At 53.2% G+C, this 27,945-nt stretch overlaps 3 protein-coding genes across 4 annotated transcripts in view; 1 reads left to right on the top strand and 2 right to left on the bottom strand.

The window, feature by feature from the left end:
* The window catches only part of DNAJC11 (DnaJ heat shock protein family (Hsp40) member C11), a 64,909-nt gene extending 55,306 nt beyond the window's left edge, over positions 1-9,603 (top strand). The window contains exons 11-17 of one of the 2 annotated variants that reach the window (XM_064494112.1): positions 1,599-1,616; positions 5,619-5,774; positions 6,919-6,988; positions 7,504-7,561; positions 7,644-7,786; positions 8,436-8,565; positions 8,987-9,603. In XM_064494112.1, the coding sequence (XP_064350182.1) occupies positions 1,599-1,616; positions 5,619-5,774; positions 6,919-6,988; positions 7,504-7,561; positions 7,644-7,786; positions 8,436-8,565; positions 8,987-9,012 (601 nt within the window). In that variant the 3' untranslated portion in view covers positions 9,013-9,603. The remainder of the gene's footprint in view (positions 1-1,598; positions 1,617-5,618; positions 5,775-6,918; positions 6,989-7,503; positions 7,562-7,643; positions 7,787-8,435; positions 8,566-8,986) is intronic. The other variant, XM_064494113.1, reaches the window with a different exon arrangement.
* Positions 9,604-10,759: 1,156 nt separating this feature from the next.
* Positions 10,760-17,220, bottom strand: THAP3 (THAP domain containing 3). Its single transcript, XM_031463962.2, has 5 exons — positions 17,071-17,220; positions 14,324-14,516; positions 12,218-12,280; positions 11,738-11,842; positions 10,760-11,458 (listed from the first exon to the last, which is right to left on the bottom strand). Exons 1-5 carry the CDS (start codon positions 17,142-17,144, stop codon positions 11,174-11,176), a joined length of 720 nt encoding a protein of 239 aa, XP_031319822.2. The 5' UTR covers positions 17,145-17,220; the 3' UTR covers positions 10,760-11,173.
* Positions 17,221-18,074: 854 nt separating this feature from the next.
* Positions 18,075-25,961, bottom strand: PHF13 (PHD finger protein 13). Its single transcript, XM_031463959.2, has 4 exons — positions 25,579-25,961; positions 23,133-23,234; positions 21,290-21,824; positions 18,075-20,738 (listed from the first exon to the last, which is right to left on the bottom strand). Exons 1-4 carry the CDS (start codon positions 25,615-25,617, stop codon positions 20,512-20,514), a joined length of 903 nt encoding a protein of 300 aa, XP_031319819.1. The 5' UTR covers positions 25,618-25,961; the 3' UTR covers positions 18,075-20,511.
* Between the last annotated feature and the right edge of the window lie 1,984 nt (positions 25,962-27,945).

The following is a 27,945-nucleotide window of genomic DNA, read 5'->3' on the forward strand; positions in this document are numbered from 1 at the left end:
GTAGGCAAAACCTCAAGGGATCCAGAAGCCCAGTATTCAGTTAGTGGGGTCTCAGTCTGCATCAGAGAATGTCCTATGCTCTACCAGCCCGTCTTCCACCCCGTCCCATCTCCTGCTACCCTCTGCCCTCCGTGCTGGCCCTGGACAGATGGCTGGGGTGCCGGCCCCTCACACTCACTCCCCAGCACGGCTGCGGCAGGTTCGCATCAGCGCAGACAGAGTCAGTCCTCTCTCCCCTAGACCCTGCCCGTCAGCACACAGACCACTTCTCCCCACCGCCTCAGTGGCGTGTCTACCTCCCAGCCTCCCAGCCTCTCTGAGCCACCTCTTATTTTACCTGACTGGCTGATTGCTTCTAAACCAAGGTGTCACTGTGGGGCCCCGTCCTTGTCTGCCTGGACTCACTCCCTGAGTGGTCCTGTCCAGCCTCCTGGCTTTAAATACTGTCGTGCCCTAATGAGTCTCATGTTTACAGCCCTGGCTGGGTGCCACCACCTCCCAAATCCAGCTCAGGTATCCCACTTCCTTTTCCAACTCTCTCCTTGGGTATCTGACAGCATCTCAAATGTTCTATCTCAAATTCTGAGCCTCCCCCACCCTCGGCTGCACATACCCTTCAAAACCTGCTCTGCCTGGAGTCTCCCCGTCTCAGCAATGAACACTCCATCCGCCCATTGGCTCTGTCCAGAAACCCTCGAGTTAGCTTTCAGCACCCTTTTCCCACACTCCAGATTTAATGTACCAAAATCATCTCGGCTCTCCACTGAATCTGACCATTTCTCACCACTTCTGTTGCCTCTTGGGAGGAAACATTTTCACTCAGCCGAGTCCTGCGTCAATAGGCTGAACTGTCCACGCTGTGTTGGTAACTAAACCAGCGCGCTGCTGGAGGGCGCGTCCTCTCAGCGCAAGCAGATGGTCTTCCTCGCCGGCTTCTCCCCTGCATTGTTCACTTGGACCACAGCGCTTTTGAACATTAAACCAACTTGCCATTCCTGAGGAAAGTTCCACCGGATCGTGATGCGTCATACTCTTTGTATAGTGCTTGGCGTGATTTACTGGTATCTTTCTTAGAATTTTTGAATCTGGGTGTATAAGGGATGCCGATTATAACTTTTTTATTATATATTTGTCAGGTTTCAGAGTGAGTTATGCAGCCTGATAAAGTGAGTTAGGAAGTGTTGCTGCCTCTATTTCCTGAAAGAATTTGTGGAAGAACGGTATTTTTTTCCCTCATGTTTCATAGAATTCACTGGTGAAATCAGCTAAGCCTGAGTTTTCTTTGTGGGAAGGTTTTTGATAAGTGAATTTCCTTCATAAATACAGGGTTTTTCCAACTTCCTGTTTCATCTTTTTACCTCCCTTCCAGCTTTATTGCGATACAGTTGACATAGAGCACTGCCTCATTTTAAAGTGTGCAGCCTGATTTCACTTACACACATCATCAAATGACCATCACAGTAAGTTTAGTGAACATCTACCATCTCGTATAGATACAAAATTAAAGAAATAGAAAAAAAAAATTCTTTGTGAAGAGAACTCTCAGGATTTGCTCTCTGTTTCATCTTATGGCAGCTTTGTTAATTTTTGTTTTTCAGGGAATCTGTCCATTTCATGTGAGTATCAAATTTGTTAGCATAAAATCTCTCTATTGTTTATCTGTTTCCTATCTCATTGATTTCTGATCTTTATTTTTCCTTTTCTCTACTTATTTTGGTTTTGTGTTGCTTTTTCCAGCTTTGTAAGGCTCAGGCGTAGATTATTAATTTGAGACCTTTCTTCTCTGGTATAAACATGTAAGGCTATGAATTTCCCTTTAAACACAGCTTTATCCCATACCAAAAATTTGGACATGTATTACCATTATCATTCAGTTCAGACTATTTTCCAATTTCACTTTTAGAAATATATTGTTTAATTTCCAAATATTTTGGGGTTTTTTAAATATCTGATTATTGATTTCTAGTTTAAGTTGATTTTGGTCAGAGAACATACTCTGTATGATTCCAGTCTTTTTAAATACTTGAGACTTGTTTCATGGCCCACATACAATCGACCTTGGTGACTGTATCATGCACCTAAAAAGAATGTTTATCTGCAATTGTTGGGTGTCATGTTCTATAAAAATCCAGTTGGTCAAGGCAATTGAAAGCATTTGTCAGAAAGGAGAATTTCTATGTCTCTGCTGATTTGAGGGGGATTTCTTAGGAGTGTTAAAAATCTCCAGCTGTGGTTGTGGAATTCTCTCTTCCCTTGTCAATTTTGCTTTGTGTATTTTATCTCTAATAATACTCTTTGTCTTGAAATCTACTTTATCTGAAGTTAATATATCTCCTCCAGCCTTCTTAAGCTTACTGTTTCTATAGTTTTATCTTTTTCTGTCTGTTACGTTTAACCTGTCCTGTTCATATTTAGTGTCTCTCATAGACAGCATATAGCTGGATCTTGCTTTTCCATTCTTACAATCTATTCATACAATTTTTTTTAATTGGAGTGTTTAATCTGTCAATATTTAAATTGTTGGTACAGTTGGGTTTAGGCCTGCTATTTTACTGTTTGTTTTGTATTTATCCCTTCTGACTTTTTATTACTCTTACCAGCCTCTTAGGTCTTCTCTTATATTAATTGAATTGAATATTTTTAGCATTCCATTTTAATGTATCTGTTCACTTTTTAGCTATATCTCTTTGCATTATTTTTTTAGCAGTTATTCTAGAAATTAGAGTACACACTGTTAGGCTTCCATCATCTATTTAGACGTAGTATCCTGTATTGCTTCATGTAAGATGAAGGAGCCTGGAAAACTTCCAGGGCCCTCTCCCCCTCATGTCCTTTATGCTGTGGTTGTCTTGTGTTACATCTGCGTACAATGGGATCCCCACTGCAGTGTTATAATTTTGGCTTTAAATAGTCATATATATGTTAAAGAAATTGGAGAGGGGGGAGTTTTATATTTACCCACTTTTTTTTTTTTCAACTCATGTCCAGTGTTCCTCATTCCTTCCTAAAAATCTGAGACACTTTCTGGTATTAGTTTCTTTGGCCTGAAAAACTTTCTTTAGCTTTTCTTAGAGTGTATTCTTGATCAAGAAAATGTCTTTCTTTTCCCTTTATTTTGGTTTATATTTTATAAATTTATTATATCTATGTGTATCATTTTATTTTTATTTCATATTACATCAACCTGGAATTCAGTTGTGAGCATCCCTGTCCCAGAACTAGGCTTTATTATGGCTACAGTTTTTAAAGTCAGGTGTGTTGAGGTAAAATTTACACAAATTAAAATTCATCCTTTTATGGCACAGCTCTGAGAGTTAGACAGTCACGTAAGTCATGTAATCACTATCACAGTTAAGGTGTAGAACACACTTCTGTCGTCCCCCAGAATGCCCTCCTCGGCCCCGGCAGCCGCCGGTCCGCTTTCTCTCCCTGTAGGTTTGCGTTTTCCAGCTGTCACGGAACTGGAATCATCCGGTGTGAAGCCTTCTGTGCTGCTTTCACGAGCGTCGTGCCTCTGAGACAGTCTGTGCTGTCACGTACGTCAGGAGTGCGGTCCTCTCTGTTGCTGTCTGTTCCGAGCTGTGCAGATGTGCCACAGCTTACCGTTACCAGGTTAAAGAGGTTTTCCGTTGTTCCCGGTTTGGGCAGTTGCAAGTAAAGCCGAGACGGGCATTCCCACACAGGCTTTGTGTGGACGTGAGCTTCCGTCTCTCGGGAGCGAGCGCCCAGGTGCAGGCCTGCTGAGTCACGCGGCCGGGGCGCGCTTAGCTGTGTAAGAAGGCGCCGCCCTGCTTTCCAAAGCGGTGTTTGCGCCTCCCGCCAGCAGCCGGGGCGCTGCCCCGCGTCCTCCCCGCCCTGTTTCAGCAGGCGCACGGGCGCGTCCCGTCGTGGCCTTGGTCTGCATTTCCCTCGTGTCTGAGATACTGAGCACCTTTTCATGCGCTTATTTGACATCATATCTTTTTTTTTAGTGACTTCTCTACTCGGATCTTTGCCTGTGTCATTGCTGGGTTGTTTCGTTTCTCATTTTAGCTTTGAGTGTTCTTCGTCAGTTTTGGAGCTGCTCTCATTGTCGAAGGGTCTCGTCACTGAGCATAGAATTCAGAGTTACCAGGGTCTCCTCTCAGTGGTCTGAAGACGTTCTGCTGTCTTCCGGTTTCCTTTGTTTCTGACAAGTCATTGGTCATTTGAATCATTATACCTTGCATGTAATGTGTGTTTTTCTAGCAACTCAACTTTCTCACTCTTATTTTTCAGCACTTTGACTGTGGTGTGCCTACATGTGGTTTTGTTGTATTTATGCTGCTTGGGGTTTGCTAAATTTCTTATATCTGTAAATGTATATATCCTACATCAAATTTGCAACTTTTAGGCCATTAATTCTTCATATATTTACTCCTGCGCTGTTTTCTCCTCTCTCGGGCCCAAGTCACTCACATGCTAACCCTCCTGATGTTGTCCCACAGGGTTCTGAGGTTCTGCCCCTCTGTCTTCAGTCTTTTTTCTCTTTGTTCTTCGTATTGGATAATTTCTATTAATCTGTAAATTCACTGATTTCTTCTTTCATCTCCAATCTGCTGTTAAAGCCATCAGTGACTATTTTACGTCTTTGAGCAGAGTTAACATAGTTGCTTTAAAATCCTTACCTGCTGCTTCCAGCATGTGGGTCACTGGGGTTGGTCTCTGTTATCTTTTTCTCTTGTGTCTGGGAATGTAGAGTCGTTTGTAGTGTATTCTAGGTGTTGCGAACAACGTATTGCAGAGATTCTGTATTCTGTTATGTTTTTCAAAGAAGTCTTGACTTTTCCCTTTAGAAGGTCATTAACTTGGCTGAAGTCACACTGCAAACTCAGACTCACCTGTGTGGCAGCAACCAAAGCAGAACACATTAATTCACCCTTAGCCAGGCCACTGATAGACCAGGGGATCAGCTGGAGATGCGTGCTGTGTTTATGCATAGAACCTGGGACTCCTCACCTGTAACTTTCCTTTTGGGGGACCCCCTTTTCCCAGCTGTAGTGGTTGCCCCAGACTCTGAGCTCTGGTTCTTCAATAGGGCTGCAGATTTCTTTCCAGTTTTAATCATCCATATGGTACAGACTGAGAATTACCCTCAAGCTAAAGGTTGCTATCCTTAGTTGCTATCTGGTCCCTGAAAGTGTTTGTTGTGTGTGAGCCAAAGTCTACAGTTGATGTCTGTGCGGTGATTGGTCCAATGGGAACTACTCACCCATTACCAAGAGCAGGACCTCCTTAATTTGCTAACTTTGGAAATCTTCACACACCTCGTTTGAACAGATACATTGAAGACTGGGATATAACTCTGCCTGCAGGAGGGTTCACCTTCAGGCCACGTTTACGCTGGTCAGGCATCAGTCTGTTGCTTGGCCCTTGAGGTCAACAGGGAGTGGGGCCTTCCTTCTGTCACATACATCAGATCCAGCGGCTAAACTTTGGGATAGGGACCCGCTAAGGGGAGTGGCTTGTGAAACAAGCAGACTTCTGGTTCCTTGTAGCTGATGTCCTCTGTATCGAGGGGGTCTCTCCCTGTGGCTGAGACCCCATTCCCTACCTGGAGCCCTGACTCATTTGGGTGTCTCGCTTTGCTTTGTTTTCAGGTTAAACAGGGCCAGTCAGACTTACTTCTTCCCCATTCACCTGACGGACCAGCTGCTCCCCAGCGCCGTGTTCTACGCCACCGTGGGGCCACTCGTGGCCTACTTCGCCATGCACCGTCTCATCATCAAACCGTATCTCAGGGCTCAGAAGGAGAAGTGAGTTTAAAACACGTCCAGGGACATCAGTAAACAGCTCTGTCTCAGTGTCCCCATCTTTAAAATGGACATGATAGAATGTACCCCATAGGGTTACTAGAAGAATTAATAGTGCTCAGCATGGTGTCTGGTGCCCTGTTACCCCCTCATCTGTCATTCCCATTTCCAGAAACAGAGTCAGTTTTCAGAACTGTTGGGACTATAAACCATGGCCACAGAAATAGAACGTTTTCCTTTTTCTCATTCTAACCATTTCTTTTCCTGGCACTGAATTCAAGAGGAGCAGGTCTGAGTTCTTCCGTACGTTAAGGCATGCATTAACCATGGCCTTACAAGTCACAGAGATGATTTATTTTGCCCTTTCTTATGGATAATCCATTAGCATAATGTTAAGTCTGAGAGGTGGTTTTTTGTTGTTTTTGTTTGTTTGTTTGTGTTTGAGTAAAAGGTTTATTCAGAGAGATGCACACTCCATAGACAGAGTGCAGGTGGTCTTGAAGGCAAGAGAAAGGCCACAAGGTGTGGGGTTGGGTGCTAACTTTAAAGTAAAAAGAGTTACCCACTCCATGGACAGAGTGCTGGCATCTCAGAAGGGAGAGTGGCCAAGGTGGTTTAGATTCATTACTTTATAATGTTCTAATTTAATAAATCATTGAGCTTACAGAATCTGGGGAAAAGGAATGAATCTCCTCTTGGGGCCCCTCTAGGCTTTGATTCACTAGAGGTCAGGGTTCTGATTCCCCAGGAAGCTCAAGGCTTGGAACCAAGTGCAGCGTCAGGTCTTCTGACGGGGTGGGGTGCGCCGCCCGGGGTCCCCGTGTTTGCTGCGAGGGAAGTGCATCTGTGCATGTGAAGTGGAGTGCATGTCCCTACCAGAGGTGGCATGTGATAAGCCCAGAGTTTGGGGGCATCTCCTGGGGTGGGTCTCCTGTGCGCCCTGCTGAGGAGGTGGGGACAGCCGTCCAGGGACAGCAGGAAAGTTGCCCAGGCCAGTGAAGAATAGATTTGCTGGAAGCGGTCTTGGAAATATTGTTTAAAGTTCTAGAACCAGGCCTGCAGAAAGATCACAGTGTGAGCCGGGCGCAGGGCCAGCCAGGGCTCTGCAGCCTCCCTGCCGGTGACACCAGTGCTGTTCTCACTTCAGGGAACTGGAGAAGCAAAGGGAAAGCACGGCCACCGACATTCTGCAGAAGAAACAAGAGGCAGAAGCTGCTGTAAGGGCTGCGTGAACGCCACCCTGGGAGTCCTTCCGCTCTGCATGACTGCAAACGTTCCCGCGCTGTCTGCGGACGCGGCTGCAGCGCGGGCTCCCATGTTTCTCCTGGGCCTCGCGGCTGCACCGGGCCAGTGGGGGAGTACTTCACCCTCTGCACGCTGGTCTCAGGGGCCTGGTCCCAAGCTTTTCTGCCCCAACCACTTGGTTGGTTATTTTAGTCTTCATGTTGCCTGTGGGATGCGACACTGGGAACGTCAGTCCCTGTCCCAGAGTAGATGCCGGCACCCTCTAAGGGCGTAACAAGGGTTTTTAAAAGTGGTGGGTGTTGTCCTCTCCTCTTTAAAGTGAATACGGCAGGGGATGGGGCAGGGCTGATGTGCCCCCCAGCACACAGCCCCCGGGGCACAAGGACACCCCCCTCCCCAGCACACAGTCCCTGGGCACATGAGCTCTGAACAAAGAAGCAGAACCCAGGGAGGCCCTGATAGGAAGCACCATCCTGGTTCTTTGCAGGTTCGGTTGATGCAGGAATCTGTCCGAAGAATAATCGAGGCGGAAGAGTCCAGAATGGGTGAGAAGGCATGGCCTCCATGGGGCGGGGAGGGGCACAGGGGGGCCCTGGATGCGCCTGGCCTGACCTCACGCATCCTCAGGGCTCATCATCGTCAACGCCTGGTACGGGAAGTTCGTCAACGACAAGAGCAGGAAGAGCGAGAAGGTGAAGGTGATCGACGTGACGGTGCCCCTGCAGTGCCTGGTGAAGGACTCCAAGCTCATCCTCACCGAGGCCTCCAAGGTGCGGCGTCTGGCGGCGGGGGCAGCTCTCAAGTGGCCATTTTACCGCAGCGAAACCCTCCCTGCTGCCAGCCTTCACGTGCGGGCTGCTGCCGGCACCCAGGTTCTCCCCTCACTGGGGCTGTTGACTTTGTTCATTCATCCATTCATTGCTGAGTATTTATTGAGCACCTACTGAGTTCCGCATCCAGCAGCAAACAAAACACACTTCCTGCCTTTGTAAAAAATTCACATTCCGCTTACTCCTTGTCTTGTTCCAGAAAGAGTGAGGCCCCCGTAGCACTTTGAGGCTCACTGGAGTCCAGGGCAAGGGTGAGAAAGGTGAATTAAAGTGCAGGTGAGCTCGGGCCAAGGAACTCCTGGTTCCCTGAGCAGGTCTCCTAGGAGTGCCACCTGAGTGGGGCTTCTGTGAAGACAGAGGTGCATTTAGTGTGGCAGAAGGAGCCTGTTTTGCGAGGGAAGTATGGGACCAAATAGGCAACTTTTTGCAATTCTCATTTCTTTTCCTCAAGCTCCCAAGCTAGCATCTTTTGTGGGCAGCTCCCAAGGGAAAGTCGAGGCACTTCCATGCTGCTCCTCCAGGTGGCAGCCAGAAAGTGGTGATGCTGGGTTTTAAACAGCACCCTCGAATAAGACTCTGTTGGTTACAGGCGGGGCTGCCTGGGTTCTACGACCCATGTGTGGGTGAAGAGAAGAACCTGAAGGTGCTCTACCAGTTCCGGGGTGTCCTGCACCAGGTGATGGCGCTCGACAGCGAGGCGCTCAGGATACCAAAGCAGTGTGAGTACTGCCACCCACCCTGTGCTGGATTCAGGGGAGGCTCTCAGCCACTGACAGGGACCAGGGACCTCGGAGTGTGGGGTGACAACCACCTTCCCTCTCTCCTCTTCCAGGAGCATCGGGCTTGGGCGTCACAGCTTGCTTAGAGCCATAAAGCAATGCCGGGGGTGGCGGGGGTCAGCCCTCTCCCAGGTGGACTTAGCGTGAGCTCTTTGCTTGGAAACTGCAGCATGGGTGGCTGAGTATGAAGCAAAGCCAGCTGCTCTTTTGTGTTCCAGAACAGATGATTCTCTGCAGCTTGTACTCTGCTCAGCTGCAGGCCAGGCAGTCTCTGGTCTGTTGATGGCCGAACCGCCTAAGTGGAAAGAGGGTGTAGAAACAGTTGCCTTTCGATGTACTGAGTTGGTCTTTTCTTTTACAGCTCACAGGATTGATACTGATGGATAAACCGCTTGAGAAACCAGATTAAAAAGAGGCTGCAAAAAATCTTCCTGGGAGTCTACAAATTTGGAAGCAGGGAAGAAACCCAGACATCAGATGTGTTTATTTTGTATTTTCTATAGAAGGTGGTACCGTATCAATTATGTGAAGGGGCGTGTACACAGGCACCCTACTTTCACGGGTGCTGCAGGTAGGACTGGGGCAGCCCCACCTGGACCAGAACCGCACCTTGGCCCGTGTCTGCTTTCCCAAGGATCATGTCCCTTGAGGAAAGGGCCCTCCCCAGGTTCCTCAGCACATGTGCTGGCTGCAGCCACTCAGTAGCTCTCGGTCTGTCGTGAGGTATTTATGAACATCTTGCCTTCATGCATAGGACTGTGAACTACTTTTCCTGAAATCCACACTGAACATGGGAAATGAAATGGAAGGAAGGAGTTCCCCTGAGCAGAGTCTCCAGATCGAGTGAGCATCTATCCAGTCAACTTCCTGAAAACCACCTTTTCCTGTTGAAATATTACTGAGAATCTGGAGAGGATTGTGTGGGTGTATAAATCTGCTTTTTATCTGAGAACAAATGGTTTTGGAAATTAGTCTCTATTTTCCCCTCCCAGAACTTCTCGATTCATTCCACTGGCACCTGGCTTGGGACGGAAGGTGTAACTCCTGGTCCCAGGGTCTACCCTGTCATGGGTCACTCTCCCCCCAGGAGCCACCCGTGTCCTCGTGGAAAAGGCAGGTGCCTGTCGACCTGCCCCCTGCAGCTCAGTGCCCGAGCTGCTGCCGCACTGCACATTGGCTGCACATTGGAGTGCGGAACGGGAGCAGGTTCAGAAGGGGAGATGGGGTCAGAGTTGCTGGGAGAGCTCCAGACCCACCTGCGCCGCCCTCGCTCGCGGCCAGCAGGTGGCGCCGCTGCTCTCGCACCTGGTGGATCTAGCTCCTCCCCACTTTCTGAGTGCTCGCAAGACTCTTCCTTCGCTTGCCTCTTCTGTGGATGCAGGACATTTCAGGAGCCAGGATACGCCTGAACAGCCTGGTCTGTTCACTGCGCTCAACAGCTACCTGATGAGCAGAGGCCCCAGCCGGTGGTGGTTGTGACAGCGCCCCCCCCCACCCCAGGTGGTGTTAAAATCAGGTTTCACTCTTGACATTGGTACCGGAGAAATCACTGATAACCCCTTCCTCCAATCTTTAAAGAGTTCAGGTTGTCCAGCTCTGTAACATTTACCTCCAGTGAAGTTTCCCTCCGAGCTGCCGCTCTGAATGTAAATCGTGCAATAAGCGCCGTTACCTGAGCGGCCGCAGCCGTGCTCCCTCCGCGGCGCGCAGCTTGGGCGCCGCTGCCCTGCCTTCTATCTGAAATGGACTGTACGGAAGACCCTCCGCCCCAATAAACCTTTCCTGAAAGCGGGGCCGTGTGCCGGCACGTCTGTTCACGCCCCACCTCACAGGCCTTGCTCTGGCCTTTATTCTCATTGTTCCAACTACATTTTAAACCATGAGGTTCAACTTGAAGCCAGGCTTCAGTTCTCTGAGTCAGACATTTGCCTGAGAAAGACAGGCCAGCCTTAGGATAGAGGCCAGGAGTCTCGGCTGGCTTTTTTTTTTTTTTTTTAACTAAAGCCACCTTTTTGGGTCGTCAAGGTGGTCGTGCCCTGCTGGCCCTTCAGCAGGGTCAAGGCCATCACTCTGGCAGGAGAGAGGGGAGCAGCTCAGACAAGAGCCACTCGTTTTCAGTGACGGAGGGAGCGGGTGGCACAGGGAGACACTTTATTACGTTGTTTGCCCAACCCTGGCTGGGCCAGGCGGGGCTCCTTAGAACAGAAGCTGGTCACCACCACAGGGAGAGCCAGCTGTCCAGCGAAGGAGGGGACCCTCCCACCACCTTAGAGCCAGCTCGCCACTCCCCGCCGGCATCCTTCCCTGGCCCTGCTGCCCCTCAAGGAAACCCTTCCTCCGGGCTGGGGGAGCATCTGCCACACCGCGGCTCAGGATGGCTTCCCAGGCGATGGTCCCAGGGACGCAGCCCAGCTGGTGCCAAAGGGCCTGCTGTCGCCTCCGGGAGAAGCGGAGTGTCGGCTCAAGGCCTGGCCCCTCCCAGGAGGCGCTGGGCTCCTCAAGTGTCAGCGGTCAGGCTGGCAGGGCTGAAAGGTCCTGGCCCGGAGACTCAGCTTTGCGGCCCTGGCCCGGGCAGTGCCTGCAGTCCTGGCGGCCCTGCGCTGCGGGCGCGGAGGAGGCGACTGGACATCCGCCGTATCACCAGCCTCTGGGCCTTCAAGCGCCTGCGCAGCTTCTCGTTCTCCTTCAGCGTCAGGAAGAGTTTTTTTTTCAGGGCATCCAAGTCCAAAAGGGCGTAGCTGTGGTCGGAAGGCTGCACGGGGAGGGGCCTGCCCACCGCGGGACCCGCCTGCTGACCTGGCGCCTGGGCAGCTCCCGGCCTGGGCGGCGGGACCTGAGGACGGAGGGGAGGGACAGGTGAGCGGCGCCCAGAGGCCCGTGGCCCGCGGGAAGGGGCAGGGGGAGGGCCCCAGAAGGCCTGCAGCAGCATTCACTTCCCCAGCTCTCCCGGAACCCACGTGTGCTGGATCGCAGCTGGTAATTTCACTGGTAAGGCCTGAAATCCAGCTGCCATGGTGCTGGCGGTTTGGGTACCAGTTCTCTTCATTTTGTCTGACGCAGACACCCTCATGCTGAGACCAGCCACACGCTGCCTTCGCAGCTGGCGCCTCACCTGTTCTCCCAGGCCTCCAGCGTTCACGGGCGGCCGCAGTCCTTCCAGCGTAGTGTCCGTCTCTCTCCCTGGGCCACACTCCCTGGCCCCTGGCTCGGGGAGGGCCTGGGGACGACAGGACGGGCGCCTGAGCAGTGCAGACACCGGATCCTCCCTCAGCTGTCATTTGTCTGCTCCTCCAGGAATCCCCTCCCCCCATCTGGGAGTGGCTCGGCCAGGGAACCCGCAGGACAGCAGCCTCCTCCACAGGTCTGGGCCTGGACCCCCAGAACTGGAGCAGGGGCCAGACTTGTGACCAACTGCACTGCCTGACAATGAACTGGAAGAAGGCATGAGAGGCCTCAGCTTTCCCTTCTCTAGGAAAAGAGAGAATCCAAAACCCCAACTTGGAGAAAGTACAACAAACCCCAGCAGACCAGCCCAGCAGGAGGGTGCCTCAGTTCAAGTCCCAACGCTCGGTGACAGCTGGGGCAGACTCACCTGTCCCTTCTCAGAGGTGGCATCTGCACTCCCGCAGGCAGGGTCCGTGTTCTCCCTCACCAGCTGCGAGAGACAGGGAGCAGCTGCAGACGGGCCCCAAGGTTCAGCTCCCTCTGGGTCTAAGCCGGTCTGCACCCACCAGGGCCCCAGGCCAGGCGCCAGGCCTCGCACTTCTTTGCCCCCACACTCAGCCAGATGCCTTCAGTTAAATGGCCCTGAGACCCAGCCCAGCTCTACTCCCACCATCACTGATGCCCCAGGGCCTGGCATTCTTTATGGCACGTAGTGGGTGACTCAGTGGTGGCCTTCTGGTGGAAGACAGCCCACTCAGAGCCTGCAGTCCCTAGGCATCCACAGAGCTGGGCTGGGGCCTGAACCAGTTTCTCCACGGCTCCGGGCACTGGAAGCATTAAGGAGCAGAATCACAAAGGGTCCCCCAGTTGTTAACCTGTAATCTCTCACTTCGGGGCAAACACTTTACCTCAAATGCGTAAAAGTACTGCATTCTATTAACAAGTGTGCATTGAATTGGGTGTGGGGCATTGCTAATCAGCAGGCATAAAGTTTCAGATAAGCAAAGTAAGTTCTAGAGCCCTGCCCCACAACATGGTGCCTCCAGTCAGCAGTCCTGTGTTGTGCACTGAAGAGTTTGTTTAGAGGGTAGATCTCGTGTGGTAAGTATTCTTACCACAATAAAATAAAATTTAAAAAATATATATATATACATATATATAAAATAGCGGGGGAGGGATAATTGGGAATTTAGGATTAACAGATACATGTTATATACATGATACAGATATATAAAGCAGATAAACAAGAATCTACCATATAGCACAGGGAACTATATTCAATATCTTATAACCTATAATGGAAAATAATCTGAATCACTTTGCTGTACACCTGAAACACTAAGTCAACTATACTTCAATTTTTAAAAGCTATATATATATATATATACACACATATATATATACACACACACGTGTGTGTGTGTGTGTATAATAAAAGGACTTCCATGTTTAAATGAAAAAAAAAAAAACCTCTTGCATCACGCAGCTACTCTGTGCACCATTCCGGGTGTTGGGAATAAAGCAGGGGAGCCAAGCAAGGCCCTTGTAGAGGCTCCATGGGGACAGAAGATGCTCGCTGGTGCTAGGAAGACAGAGGAGAAGGGCAGAGTAGGGGCCTCGTACAGGCACAGGGAGCCTCGGAGGGTGAGGCCGAGAGATCGAGCAAAGGGAAGGTCAAGGGCCGGCCCCTGACCCAGGATGCTCTGAGCGTGTTTGCTCACAAACAGCCACCTGTCCTTCCCCACACCCTGTAACTCAGGGTCTGCAAAGTCCATCCGCTCCGTCCCCCTCTCATCACCATGCCCAACTTCGGCTCAGGCCACCATGACTGCCCTCACCCGCAACAACACAACACAGGCGTCCAAACCAGCTTCCAGCCCGCGGGAGTCTTCCAAAGCCAAGTCCCTCCCCAGTGGCCTCACCCCAAAACCCACCACCTGTCCGAGCCTGTCACCATCTGGGCCCTGCGCCCTCCCACCAGCCTGAATTGAGGCTGCTCCTGAGTCACCCAAATCCCCTCCACCTCCGAGCCTCTGCCACACTGTCCTTGGTCTCCCTCCAGGGCTCCGCCTGCACACGGTCCTGTGCCCCAGGCGGTATAGCACTTGGTGGGACTTAATGGAGACCTGCCGGGTGGCAGTGGCACAGCCTCTGGCTTCCTGGCCACGTGCTCCCCGGCCATGTGCTCCCCAGCGCCGGCTACTACAAGCAAGAGGAGGACGAGGTCTGAATGCAACACCGCAGAGAAGGTGCTTTGCCCTCGAGTGGCACCAAAAGTGAGATGCAGAGAGGACCAAGCTCCCGGCACGCTTGCCAGGAGGCTGCTTCTATAGCATCATTGTGCAACGTGATTTATTTTTAAAGCAGCTTTAAACTGCAAGTTCCCTAAAGTGAAGGTCATGGCCAGCTAGGCCAGCTGGGCTCTGAAGCCAGAGGCCCGACAGTGCCACAGGTTGGTAGTTCTCAGCCTTTGCCATCCCCGCACATGACACCCACACCCGCACCCAGCCTGGGGCCCCGCAGCCGAGCGCACCTGCGGGGGGCCCTGGAAGGCGAACACCGTGGGCACCGCGTTGTGCTTCAGGTTCTTGCGGTTCCCAAAGGCGCTGAAGCACTCGGGTCGGAAGTGCTCGGAGCAGATGACTGTGTGCTGCTTGGGCTCGAAGTTGCCCCGGCCAATGTTCAGCACCCATTCCTTCAGCAGCTCGGGCCGGCTGAACGGGAACCTGAGCGGCAAAGCAAGGAGGGGTGAGGGGCTGGCTAGCCGGCTGGGGCCCGGCAGGGTTCCCCACACCGTGTTTTACTGAACAGCCTGGAAAAGTCAGAGGCCTCATCCTGTTAAACCGCATGTGCTTTGGGAAGCCTCTGTCTTGGCTGTTTACGGCACCCTCAGTCGGAAACTTGGGACAAGAATGTGGCCAAAGAGCCCAGGAGAGCTGTTTCTAGTCCATCCCTCCAGGGCCTGCTCTGTGCTGAGCCTGCTCCCGGGGCTGGGGGAGTGGGAGTGAATCAGACAGCCTGCCCTCGTGGAGCCTACATTCTAGAATGGGGAGACAGACGGGACACCACACAGCCATGGGCTGTGTAGGAATGCAGAGAAGGAAATGGTCGGGAAGGCCACCTGAGGGGGGACAACTGAGCGGTCAGAGGCAGGGTTGGCTGAGACAGCAAGAGAAGGACACAGGCCTCGGGCAGGAGGGGGATTCCTGGAGGCTCGGGCAGAGGGTGACAAGTGGAGTCCACCCTGGCTACTGTAGGAGGAGGGCACCTGGGGGCTGGGATCAAGGCACCAGCAGGAGGGGATAATGAGCAGGCAGATCTGGGACGCATTCTGAAAATGGGCCGTGAAGCAGAGAAAGGAGGGAGTTTCACATACTAAGACTATGGGGGAGTGGGAGGGGCAGCTTTGGAGGGTTGGAAGTTTGGTTTTACATGTTAGACGTAGAATCTGAGGTGTCTTTTAGACCTCCAAGTGCTGGAGTTGAGCAGCAGCTGGACATGCGTGTCTGGAGATGTCACGGTGGGGCCGTCCCCACATAAAGGGTGGCAGGGCCATAAGCCTGGGTGAGATAGGTGCCCTGGGGATTGAATGTGGACATGGACGAGACAGGGGCATGGCTCTTGCCCCAAAGTGCTCCAACATCTCCAACCAAGGAGACTGAGAAGGGACACTGTGACAAAGGTAGAGGCTGAGAGGTGTCCTACAAGCCAAGTGGGAAAGGGGCCTCAAGGGGTCAACTGTCGGTTGTGACAAATGCTGCAGAGAGATCAATTCAGAGGAGGATGGACCATGGCATTTGGCATCATAAGGGCCACTGGGGACTTGACAGAGCTCTTCTGTGGGAGTGTTGGGGGCAAGAGACTGACTGGAATGGACGAGAGAGAACTGGTGGCAACACCGCCCCGAGGTACACACCCAACTGACAACTACAGATACAGGTGCTGGAAGACAAGTCCTGGAAAAACGCCCAGAGCCATGTGCTCATAATGGGCCAAAACACAGAGGCACCCAGATGCCCTTCAATTGTAGAACAAGTCAATTTTGGTAAATACATTCATGGAACACTAAGCAGCTCTGCAAAGGATGAGCTGCTGCTGAGGCCACACGGGGGACTCTCAGACACAGTGGTGAGCAAAGGACAGGAAAAAACACAGTGCTGTGATTCCATCCCTGTGAGGTTCCAAAAAGGCCAAGCAATCCGCTCCGACAGAAAGCAGGAATGCCTTCCCCTTGGGGACCTGGGCGGATGAGGGGCTGGAAGGGGGCGCGGTGGGGGGGGGGGTCTCCTGAGGGCTGTGTTGTTCAGTTCATCACAGTCACACGGGGTGATCACTTTGTTAAACTGGTTGGGCTGTGTATTTGTGATTTGTGCACTTTTCTGTAGGTGTCTATATGCAGTTTACAATAGGCACGTTCACTTTGAAAAAGAAAATGCTAGTAGGAGGAGAGAAAGTGGAGACAAGGAGAGCAGCAGCCCTAGGGAGTCCCGCTCTGAATGGAACCGAGGAAGAGGCCGCGGATGGCACCTTGAAAGCGTGCAACACTCGATCGATCGGCACCGGAGCGCGAGATCTCCCGGGCAGGCACCCATTTACTCGGCCAGGCCCGGAACACGGGGCGCGGAGGGACAGACTCCAAAGGCTCCGCCATCCTCCCGCAAAGTCCGCGCGTCCAGGCCCCGCGAGCCCCCACCCTCTGGAACGTTCCCGTACCTCCATCCCACCCTTTCTTTCTGACATGAGGCCCGGAGAGAGAAGCAGAGCGCCCGACACACCGCAAACCTGAGAGACGTCACCCTGGCTCATTCCTGCAGCAAATACTGAACACCTACGACGTTCCGGGCTGCGGCTGGGAACGAGTTAGAGTCCCCGGGCCGCGGGGGGAACGCACACCTAAATACTGCAGGGGCGCTAGCGGGGGGCGGCCTGAGCCCGGAGCTGAGCGCGCCCCAGGCCCTCCACGGCCTTCCCCGCACGCGGCTCCCCGGACCGGCAGGAGGCTGTGCGCCTGTGGGCAGGTTACTCAGCCTCCCCGACCGTCTCCTCGCGCGCCCAGCCGGCCATGGCGGTGTCAGGCTTCCTGGCCTCGGACCTCGCCGGTCTCCGAGCCGCCGCCCCTCCGCGAAGGGCTCGGCCGCACGCCCTCGGGCCTCCCCGGAGGCCGGGCAGCGGCCCTGGCGTCCCCACCCGACGCTCCAGGTCTGGGGTTCCGGCGGGGGCCGCGGCCGACCGGCCCAGACGAATCGGGCCCCCGAGTCCCCTGGCGCCCCCGACCCTCACCGGTGGAAGGTGAGCTGCTTCCTGCGATTGCTGTAGCGGTTGCAGCACTGCCGGGCCGCGCACGACTTCGGCATCTCCAGACGCCAGGCCCGGCTGCCCCTAACAAAGATGGCAGCGGCGGGGCCTGCGGGAGCCGCGGAGACACCAGGAGGGGCGGGGTCAGAGGATGGGGCGGAGCTGGTCAGTGGAGGCGGGGCGAGTGGCTGGGGCGGGGCCTGCCGTGCGCGGCAGGGCCTTGAACAGGGCTGGGCCAGTAAGAGAGGAGGGGCCTGCGGGTCGGGCGGGCGGGCGGGGCGGGGCGGGACGGGGCCTGCAAGGCGCCTGGTAGATTGCTCCTGCGCCCAACTCGGGCCGACACCCACAACTGGGCTGGCTGGTCCAAGTTCCACCCCAATTCGCTGAAGCCCGTCGCCCTCACCTCCTTGCTTTGGAGCCTCCAAAATTCACACACACCCACCCACAGCCTTGAACAACTGGAAACCAGAGGCTCAACGCCCACTTAGGCCAGTATTTTCAAGATTTTAAGGTGTTGATTCATACTTTGGCTGCTCAAACATCACACAGGAGGTACTAGCTGACCACTGCTGGTCCCAGATTAGTTAGGCAGACACAGCTAATGGACAAACAGGCTCAGCCACTGGGGACCCCCACGTGTAAAGGAGCAGAATGGGCACTCTAGGGGGTAACTCCAGTCACCTGCAGAACATGAGAGGAGGCTGCAGCTTTTACAATGCTGGTTAACCACTCACTGGGGTTTAAGGTAATGCACAGTTTGATGAAGAAATTGTGAAAGCTATTCATGTCTATTCATACTGTGGTTTGTTTCTGGAGAATTTACTATAAAAGTGTAGTAAGGGCGGTGAGCACTTTTCATCCTGCTAAACCAAACTCAGATGCTTTAACTTCCCAAGTCTTCATGTAATCATGGTTTGGGGGCAGTGACGTAGGGAGAAAAAACACAAGGGTCCTTCAACCTTTAGAATACAAACACCTAAAGCTAGACATGAACCTCAAAGTAGCAATATATTTATTTACAAAATATACAGTTTCACAGAAACAGCTTCGCTTTATACACATAAACTTACAATTACACAGAACCATGTAAACGATGTTAATTGTCTGGCCTGGCCAAAGCCAATGGGAGGGGCCTACTTTGGGGGTAACACCATTCCCTCCCCGTACATCATTAGCCAACAACCAGGACCCCCTGGATGGGCCATGCCTAATTTGCATCAAGCTGATTGCAGCTGCCCAGCTCAATCTAACACAAAAACCAAGGTGTCTTGACTTCTTAGACACCACCCACAGGGATAAATCTGTTAAAAAAAAAAAAAAAAAAAAACAGAAAGGAAATGAAGGAAACAGAAATCGAGGTGAGTATCAAATGCCTTCCAGAAATGGAACTGAACCACCACCAGGAACTTCCACCAGGCACTGAACCTTCTAAGAGCAACAGGGCAATTGCCAGTGTTGGCAGGCAGTTCCACTCTAAAATCACACCTATTCTTAAATGCACTTTTAAAACTTTGTGAATTTCTTTTTTTTTTTTTAAAGAGAGAAACATTTTGAAACTTTGGCTACTCTGGTGGTAAAGACACTGGACAGGCAATGTCATGGGGCAGATCTTTGGCAAATTCCTCTCCAACTTTTCCTGGATGTTTGCCCTAGTGAGAGCCAGACAGTTGTCTGGGGAGAAGGTTGTTTCAAGCCAGCTTCTTACTATTTTTCTCTACAGCAGAACTTCTCCCTTGGGGATCTTCACAATAAAATGGGTTTCAGAAACTATTTCTCTCTATTTTTATGTTAATATAAGTAACAGAAGTAAAAACAAAACAAAAAGGCAGTTGGCTGGTCAAGCATGAAAGATACCAGGACAAAATACAGGCTCTGATTAGTCAAGTACAGTCCAACCCGCTACGGTGCTTCAGTGGGAAACTGTGGACCAAGCCCGCCTCGTAGCCCTGCACGAGGGCACCACAGGAGAAGCCCCCAGCAGGGAGACTGGGGGGCCATCTTCATGTAAACATGACTAACTTGGGCATCCTTCCCTTCTCATGCTTTATAAGAAACAATGTTTATGAAAACACACTCATCGATTTACAAAAAAAAAAACATTTCTGAGAACAAGTACTTGAACTGCTAAAGAGCAATGTCAACTTCGGAGAAAGCTGGAGCCCACCCTCTCCTCCAGCCCCAGAACCACCAGTGTCCCGGGCTACACTGCCCCAGAGCAGAGGCCCGCGTGGGCCTCACACTCCCTGGCTTCCCCAGAGGTGGCTTGCACAGGGGTCTCCCCAGTCCAGGGTCCTAGTTAAGGTCTAAGGAACTCTGCACAGTTCAATTCCTGCAGGCCAATGTTACCACGTCACTCACTCACCAATTCAAACCAAACAAAAAAAGGCTTCAAAACTCCTAACCTTGCCCCATGGAACCAGCAGGCCAGCCTGTATGAGGGGCACACTAAGAACCCATGGGAGAGGCCTTCCCCCCAATTTTCCCTTACCCCACTCTGTAGAGGAACACTGTTCCCCAGCGATTGCCTAACCTTTAACGCTGCTACCAGAATGAAGTGAAGGGGAGAGACAAGGAGAGAATCCAAGTGCCCCCTCGCTTAGAAACAGCTTGGCGGGCACCCCCAGGCCCTCAGAAGCCAAATGGAGAGAAAGGGGACCCAGGCAGAAGTCTGCCAATACTTTTGGCTATTTCGTGCAAAAAGACAGGTTTTTTTACATCGTGCAAAACAGGAAACTGAGTTATGAACACGGGCCACCTTGATCCCCCAATCCGACCCCCTTGCCACAGAGAAGTGGCCGCATACTGTCCCTTTTAATGAACAGAAGGAAACTTGGGGGTCACTAGCTAGCCCACCACCCCAGGGCTCCTCTCAGAGTGAGACCACAGGACTCCAGCGGGCAGCCCCCCAGGCAGGGGAGAGGGTAGACCACTAAGGTAGGGGCAGTTTTGATGGCTGCTGTACAGACACTTATGGTAAAAGACTGACACACACGAGAAGAAGCTTACATGTATGGCTGTTCATAAACAGGCCGGGGAAGCCGAACATCTCTCCCCAACACAGCGGAAGCAGGAACAACAGCTAGCACTTGTTCCGATCAGCGGGCGTTTGTTAACAATGAGAGCAAGAATTCACAACTACCACGTACCCTCACCTTCAGCTGGACCAAACCCACTGCACTCGGGTGTGTAGTCCACCTCCACTGCAGAGAACACAGCTCCAGCAGCAGCTTTGGCCAACGAGGATTTTATTCAGTCACTGGCTATGTACAGTTTATACCTTGGACAGCCTGTCCTTTCGCTTAGGCACCTGTGTGGCAGGGGTCTGCCCGCACCAGAGCTGAGAGTTCTGTGCTCAACTAAGAGAGGGGCCAAGAGGCCCAGTGTCCCTTCCGGTTCCTCACCCACAGTCTCCTCACTCTCCAGCAGTCAGTCCAGAAACAGCTTCCGGGAGCCCATTCGGGACCGGTTGGAACGGCGGATGTCAAACTTGGAGTCCCGGCACTTTTGGCAGACAAACACTTCCGGAACGTTGGACTTCCGGATTTTCGCACAGGACAGGTGAATCCAAGTATGGCACTCGTTACACTCTATCATGGGGCGGCCGGCAAATGGCTTCATGCAGAAGCAGGTGACGAGGTCCCAGGAGTCGTCGTCTGAAAGAAGAGAAACACGTAAGGGGGGAACTTCTCACCATGTCTCTCCATCAGGGCCTCTCCTCCATAAGGACCCCTCCGTTGGGAACCCCCTTCTCATCAGGACCTGTCCTCCACTGGGACCCCTCCCCCATCAGGACCCTTCATTGGGACCCCCCCCTTCAGGAAAGCCACTCTCCAATGGGACAGAGCAGCTGAGCTGTGGTGAAACCCGAACCTCAACAAATGAAACCAATTTCAAGTTTCACTTAAGGCTGACACTTCCCTCTCTGAAAATGCAGCAAGCGCACCACACAAAGGGCACTGGAATGTGTGGTAGCAGGAATCATCCATGAGGTGCTTCCATGTGGGCAACGCCATTTTTACATTTTGAGGTCTGTTTTTGGAACCGCAGCTGTTTTGAGCTGTGACGGCCCCTTCCTAAACATCTCCATATCCACCCTCTTGCACCTTTCTCCCTGGAGGTGATGGGCCCGCTCCACAGTCACACCGCAAGGAAGGGGCCGCTGTGAGCACCAGCCAAGGGCGCGCCGTCCTCCGGGCACTCTCACCTGAGTCCACCATTATGTCCTCGTCGTTGCCGGTGCTGTCCTCGTCCCGGAACACCACCTGCTTGCCCTGCCGGACGATAGTCCGTTTGCCTTCAGTTTTTATTTCTTTGACCTGATCGGGTGACACCGTGGCACAAGATCCACTGGAAGGAGTGTCGGAGTCCCAGCCCGAGCAGGGGTCGCCAGGGGCCTGGGGGATATCCTGCAGGGCAGGGCTCGTGGGGGTCTCCCCATATGGGTCGGTGGCTTCCAGCTGCAGCAGGCCCCCCATGTAGCCCTCCTTCCCGGGCACGTCACTGTCCCTCCGCTTCCTCTTCTTCTTCTTCTTCAGCTTGTCAGTCTTCTTTCTGTCCAGCAGGAAGTTGCTGGGCTTGGCTCGCTGCAGGAGGGTGGGCTGCAGGTGGCCAAAGCAGCGGTCAGAGACCGGCAAGGGCACTGCGGATGAGATGTCGGTGAAACCAGCATCCCAGCCATCACTGTCAATGGTACCAGCAGTGCTGTTGGCGGGGCTGGGGCTGCTCCTCAAAGGGAGTTCCTGAAAGAACAGACACAAAGGTGGCAGGTTCTGATTATTTCAACCAGCCCCCCAGCTCCAAGAGTGGGCCCTGAGCAGAGCCTCCCCCGGGGCCGCCCCAGCCAGGTCAGGTCAGACCTGCAGATGTCGGAGGCACACAACCCCAAGCTTCCCAGTTCTCACCAGCATTACTCCCTAGGAAGGGAGTTATTAATACTTTGGTGTGACCTTCCAGATAGCACGCGAACTCACCAGGGGGAACCTCCACCCCTTGCTGAACCCTCAGCCCCTGCCCAAGCCAGGAACTTACTTGCTACTCAATACATGCCTGTGAGGGGAGTACTGAGACCCTCAAACTTTTCATCTTTCCTGACTGTACAATCTCCCCACTGCTATTCTCCCGAAGGATGTATTTTTTTAATTAAGTGAATTTAAATTAATTGTGAGAATTCTCCGACACTATAAAACCTGGAGATATCCCAAAATATTGCAAAATCAAAGTAAGTAATTACTGCCCAAAAGCAATGAGCTGAGCTCTATGGTTCCTTCGGATCATTCAAGCATTTTATTTGCCAATAGTGGCAACATTTTGCATGGCACCAAGCAAGCATTATCCACCTAGCTGGCCGTGGAAACAGTAAGCAAGCCAATGCTAGGATTTGGCCTCTGAGAACTACTGGATTCCTTTCTTTTTAGCACTGCACAATAGGAATGAGCCCCCCCTCATGTCTGAGCACCACGGCAGCACTGGTCCACAGCTCTGCCCATTTCTCAGCAAAGGAGAAAAATCCCTTAATTTACATGGGATTTTGGCCATGAGTCCCTGAAGATTCTGTAATGTGGCATGTGCAGCAACCAGGAGGTCGCTCACAAGTCAGGGCAGGGTGGACCGGGCCTGACCATCTGATCTGGTTGAACACCAGGTTCCACCACCGATTAGCCTATGACCCAGAGTAAGGAGTTCTCGCTCCATTCCCCCACAGTCCTCATCTTTAAAATGGAGATAAATAACAGCTCCTATCTCATATCACTTCAACAGCAAAAACAGTGCCTGGCCACAGTAAGCACTCAGTAAGTACTGGCCATAAGGAGCAAGCAGATATCAAATACATTATTTGCAAACAAACTTTGAAAGTTTATCAAATAATTTTCTAGACAACTCTGTATTTTCTGTCAGTTTTAGGAACCACTTCCCACGCTGCAAGTTTGTAAGAAAGATTTCTCCCCCAATATTGGCTTAAGTCCTCCCAGGTAACCCCTTCCAGACCCACCGCCTTGTCAAAAACTCTGGTTTTGCTGCCAGCAAGGTTCAAAAATGCTGAAAATTACCTCTTTCGGATAAGGGATGTAGCCTGCATAGGCCAAGACAAAGGTGCAGAATTTGTTGAAATCCTCCACGGTCCTGCGCCTCTTGTAACTGGGGGAATACTCCTGTTAACAGGCGGGAAAATGGAGCGCGTTTGAAAGTAGACACTTACAGGTGGAATCCCAGAAACAAAACCAAGCAAGCTGCAGCTGTTATTGTCAGCCCCTCAAAGACATACCCTTAGATCCACAAACACTCCAGAAACAAGGTAAGTTCGGGTCAAGAAATAACACTGTTTTCAAGAAGGCTGAAAGAGGGAGTATTACCACGTTATGCCAAGAATACTGGGAAACTGGTTCGAGATAAAAGCTTGCACGAAAGTCTTTCTCAGCACTCACGTGACATTTTCTGACCCTATCTGTGAGTTTCTACAGACCTATCAAGAGGCCTAGTATCTACTTTTTTGCCACAAATTTTCTATTTTGAAAATAAACTGCTGCTACAGCTGTAACTAAAGTCGTTTAAATGACTCCAAAAACCAACTAGTTCTTAATCTTCAGAGCTCAGGCCTGGGATCCTGGAGCTCAGTCTCAAGTGACCCCTCCCCAGCCCCGGCTGCGTGAGGACCTCTCCTCCAGAGAAGACACTTTCTGCTGGCCCTTCCAGTGCTGACCATCCGGGGCCCAGGCACCCAAATATACCCCAGAAACAACCCTGCTAATCTCATTTGCACTCTGAAGATGCTAGAAGTTTCGGCCTGTGTGTTCCATCCCCATTCAATCAAGAAACGCCCTCGACAAGAACGGATTTTCTCCTAAGAGAGCAGCTTGGAGAAAAAAGCTCTTATTTGTTACTAAGCAAAACAACTGTGCTTCACTTCAGCTTACAGTCTAGCGTATTTACTAGGGTTTTCTTTAAGCATTTTATCACCCACCCCCAACCCCATCCTCAGAAGCTCAACTAGCATTTCCAGAGCCTAGGGGCCCACTCCCCGCTGGGGTGAAAGTTGGGGAGGAAATGGGGGAAGTGGGCTCCTGGGCCCGGCCCGCCCCGCCCCAGCCCCTCCCCAGCAGAGCGCCTAGAAAACAGCGCGGCCCGCAGTCGGCTTCGAGGGCTCCACTTTTTTTTTATTCTCTCCACTCGGTGAGAGCAAACCACCTCCTCCCCCTCCCCACCCATCGGCCGCCCGGACCGAGGGGCGCTCCGGGGAGCAGAGCGCCGACTTCGCGCGAGCCCCAGCGCTTCGGCCGCCGGGGAGACCCTGCCCCCACGCCCGGAAAGAACTGACCGCCCTCCCTCCGGCCGGGTGGGAGGGCCGCGGCCCTCAAACTCTTGGGGAGAACTTTTATTTCGGCGGGGAACGTGTAGAAGTGGGTCGGCAGCCGGGAACCAAGACAGAGTGGAAGGCGGCGGCGCCCTCGGGCCCGGGGCGGGAGACCCGCGCCGCCCCCACCGCGCCCTCCGCCCCAGCCCCGCCGCCTTTAGGAAAAGCAGATGGCGATGCGGCCCCCTCCCCGCCCTCCCACGGAAGCCGCCCCCCGCAGGCACTCGGCCCCGGAAGGTGCGGGGCCCATCCCGCGGGGGAGGGGGCGCGGGTAGCCAGCCAGAATTCGGGGTCCGGGTCTGGCAGGCCCCGCGAGCCCCGAGGCGGCAGCGGGGCGGGCGAGGGAGCCCGGCGCCGCCTCCCCTCCCCCACCCGCCTGCGGCCGGACCCGCACCCTGGACTCCGCCGTTCTCGGGAGAGGGAGGGGGAGGGGACGGCGCTGGGGGCGCCGGCCGGGAGAACCGAGGGCCGATCCCCGGAAGGAGGGGGAGCGGGGCGGGGCGAGCAGAACCCGGAGGCGGGGGCCCGGAGGGGGAGACGAGCGCGCTGGGGGTGGGAGCATGGCTCGGGCCCCCGCAGGGGTGGAGACCCCGAAAAACAATCCCCCCTCCCCCGAGCCGGAGGGGGCGAGGGCCGAGCGGGAGTCAGGGGGCGGGGCGCGGGCCACTGGGCCCGGGGGATTAGGGAAGAAGACGGGGGCGCGCCGAGCTGAGTCTAGGTTCGAGGGGGACCGCAAACCCCTCCGGGAGGGGGAGGGGGATCCCTCCGAGAAGCGGGAGCGCGGGGCGGCGGCAGCTCGGACCGAGTCCCCGGGGGCGGGGAAGGGGTAAGCCAGGCCTGCGGGGAGGGGCCGGGGACGCACACAGATCCCGGGGCTATGCGAGGCCGGGGAGGGGTGGACGCGGCGGACCGGGGGAAGGGGCGCCGGGAGGACACGGACGCCCGCGGAAGGGACACCGCGGAAAGCGGGCGGAGAAGACCGGGCGCGGGCCCGAGCGGGGGGCGGGGCTGGACGCTAGGTGGGCGACGAGAGAAAACTGGGGGAGGGGAGGGCGGAGCTCGGTCAGCGGGGGTCCGGCTCCGGGAGCGTAGGATCGGGGTGGGGGGGGGGGGCTGGGGGCTATCGCGGCGCAGCTCTCACTCACCTCCGGGTGGAAAGCGGCGGCGCAGGAGTCGGAGTCCATGTTCAGGGTTGGGGGCGGCGGCCGCGGGAGTGCAGGGGCCGGGATGCGGGCGCGGGGCCGCGGAGCCGCTCAAGGCTGGGGGCTCCGGCGGCCGCGGAGGACGAGGGCGGACCCGGGAGGGGTCGCCCCGGCTGGAGATGCTGGGGGGCTCGGTGTGTCGCGTCCCGGGCACTGTGCTCTCGGACTGGCGGCTCCACAACCGAGCAGAGTTGTCGATGCAGCTCCCGCGACCAGCGCGACTGGGCAGGCGGGAGAGTCGCTGTGGGGGGCGGCGGCGGCGGCGGCAGCGAGCGGGAACCCGACCGGCTCCCCGACCTGACGCCCAGTTCGGCTCGTGTCTCCGGAGGGAGGGCGGGAGAGCCGCAAGGGCTGTCGGGAATTGTAGTCTGGGGGCGACGGGAAGCGGAGGGCGAGGGGGCTTGGCACTGGGGCTGGCGCAGTGCATTGTGGGAGTCGTAGTCCCCAGCTTGGCAGCTGAGGCGCACAAATGCCGCCTCAAGGACTCCAACTCCCACAGAGCTCCGCGGCAGCTGCCCGGTCTGCGGAGGCGGTGGCTCCCGGACCTGAGGCCGCCGGAGCGGGGGAGGTGCGGGGGCTCGCGCTGGCTCGGCGATGGGGGTGGGGCGGCGCGAGCGGCAGCGCCTCGGTCTCCGCGGGGGCGGGGAGGGTCAGGGGTCGCCCCGGCGGGTGGGGGCGGGACTGACAGCCTTGGTCTCGATGGGCGGTGGCGGCTGGCACTTCCTCTTTCTCCTTTGGGACGTGGGGTCTGTGTCTCTTTGTGGGCCTGGGGTCCCCGCGGCCCGGGCGGGGAGGTGGGTGCTGACTTCGCAGCCGACCCCCGGCTCCACTCCCGCGCTTCGAGTTTTCGCAGCTGTGCGTCTCCTAGCCGGCTCCTTGCCCCGGGGCTCGGGATGGCGGGACCGAGGCCGAGCCGGGGTAGGACTGCCCGAGGCTCTCTGGTTGGAAACAGTTTGGGGTGTCGGGTTACCGCAATTTTAAAAAACCTAGATCAGTGTTACCACTGTTTTAGAAGATGTTTTCTTTAAATTCGCTTTTTTTTCCCTCTTCGCTTAATCTTGGGACCACCCCTGTTTTCTCAACTTTACATTGAATTCTTTCCTGAATATATTCTTCACAGGATTAGAACCGTAGGGTGAGGCAAAAACGTGACAGAGATATTTGGTATTGACATTGATTGTTTATTGATATTTAATTGAGGAGTTGGCAGCGTTTAAACGCTGGACCGCGGAGTATTTTACAACTTTGTATGTTGAAGGTTGATTGACTTTGAAGACTTAGTTGAAAATTAACTGCCCTGATAAAATTACCATGAAGAAGACTGATGTACTTCAATATTTTTAATAGCCATTTGAAAGAAAAAAATCTACACAAAACGCAAATGATTCAATAACCTATTTGATAGCTTTGAAGATAGAGATTTGTTCAAGAGGAGTAACATAAAATTTTAAACTCAAATCAGAAAACCGACTCATCATACTAAGTCAGACGATGACTGGAAGAGCCCCTAAAAGATGAGATTAATTCTGAGAGAGTGAATACTCCATTGGTTGACTATTGCTATTTGGGTGGTTAAGATAACTCTGCTGGGAACATTTAGTGGTTAAAAGGCTGAGTTTATCTTAGAAATACTTCTCTGAACCTCAGTTACGTTAGCTATAAAATATTTAGAGTACCTCAATAAGTAGTAGTTTACTCTTATTATTGTTGTTACTTTTTAAAATATTATTTAAGCAAGATCTTCGAAGATTGGAGGGCTCCCCAGAGGTGATAACAAATTGTGGTGCTTTCCAAAGCTAGTAGGATAAAAACAGACATTGCATTTAGCCTGTGGAAACACCATTAACAACTTCTCACAGAGTTGTCACTTTCAGATGATTTAGCCAGATTTGGAAATGTTATCTGATCACTATGGCCAGAGCCAGTGTCCTGAGGTTAGCCAGTGTTGCCCAGGTTCAGATTCACCGGGAGCAACTTCTTTTGCCTAAATATGAAAGGGCCAAGAAGAATATTATCCTACTGGTAGTTTAAAAGTGTAAATGCCAAAAAAAGAGTAAGTCCAAATGACAAAAGAGGGAAATTTTTTTAACTGATCATTATTACCGATAGTATAATTTTTCACATAATAAACAGTAAATATCCCCCAATTAAGAAACTGAAGTAAAGAACTTGTTCATAATAATAATGGTCTTGATGACAAACCAGACTAGAATTCGGGAACCTATATTGGACTACTGAGTCACACTAAAGAAGAAATCGCAGTCTTGGATTGTGTCATGTGACAGTGATAACTCTCACTCAGAATAGGTA

Source organism: Camelus dromedarius, chromosome 14, assembly GCF_036321535.1.
Source record: "Camelus dromedarius isolate mCamDro1 chromosome 14, mCamDro1.pat, whole genome shotgun sequence".
Taxonomy (NCBI): domain Eukaryota; kingdom Metazoa; phylum Chordata; class Mammalia; order Artiodactyla; family Camelidae; genus Camelus; species Camelus dromedarius.

Excerpts from the sequence above, each read along its gene's own strand:
- THAP3 (XM_031463962.2), bottom strand. The coding sequence starts at position 17,144 with ATGCCGAAGTCGTGCGCGGCCCGGCAGTGCTGCAACCGCTACAGCAAT. Across the intron at positions 11,843-12,217 it reads CCACCTCTGAGAAGGGACAG|GCCCTCCCCGAGCCAGGGGC; the intron begins GTGAGTCTGCCC and ends TGTCGTCCCCAG. Across the intron at positions 11,459-11,737 it reads CTGGAGGCCTGGGAGAACAG|GTCCCGCCGCCCAGGCCGGG; the intron begins GTGAGGCGCCAG and ends CTCCGTCCTCAG.
- PHF13 (XM_031463959.2), bottom strand. The coding sequence starts at position 25,617 with ATGGACTCCGACTCCTGCGCCGCCGCTTTCCACCCGGAG. Across the intron at positions 23,235-25,578 it reads CCGCCGCTTTCCACCCGGAG|GAGTATTCCCCCAGTTACAA; the intron begins GTGAGTGAGAGC and ends GCCTGTTAACAG. Across the intron at positions 21,825-23,132 it reads ACATCCCTTATCCGAAAGAG|GAACTCCCTTTGAGGAGCAG; the intron begins GTAATTTTCAGC and ends CTGTTCTTTCAG.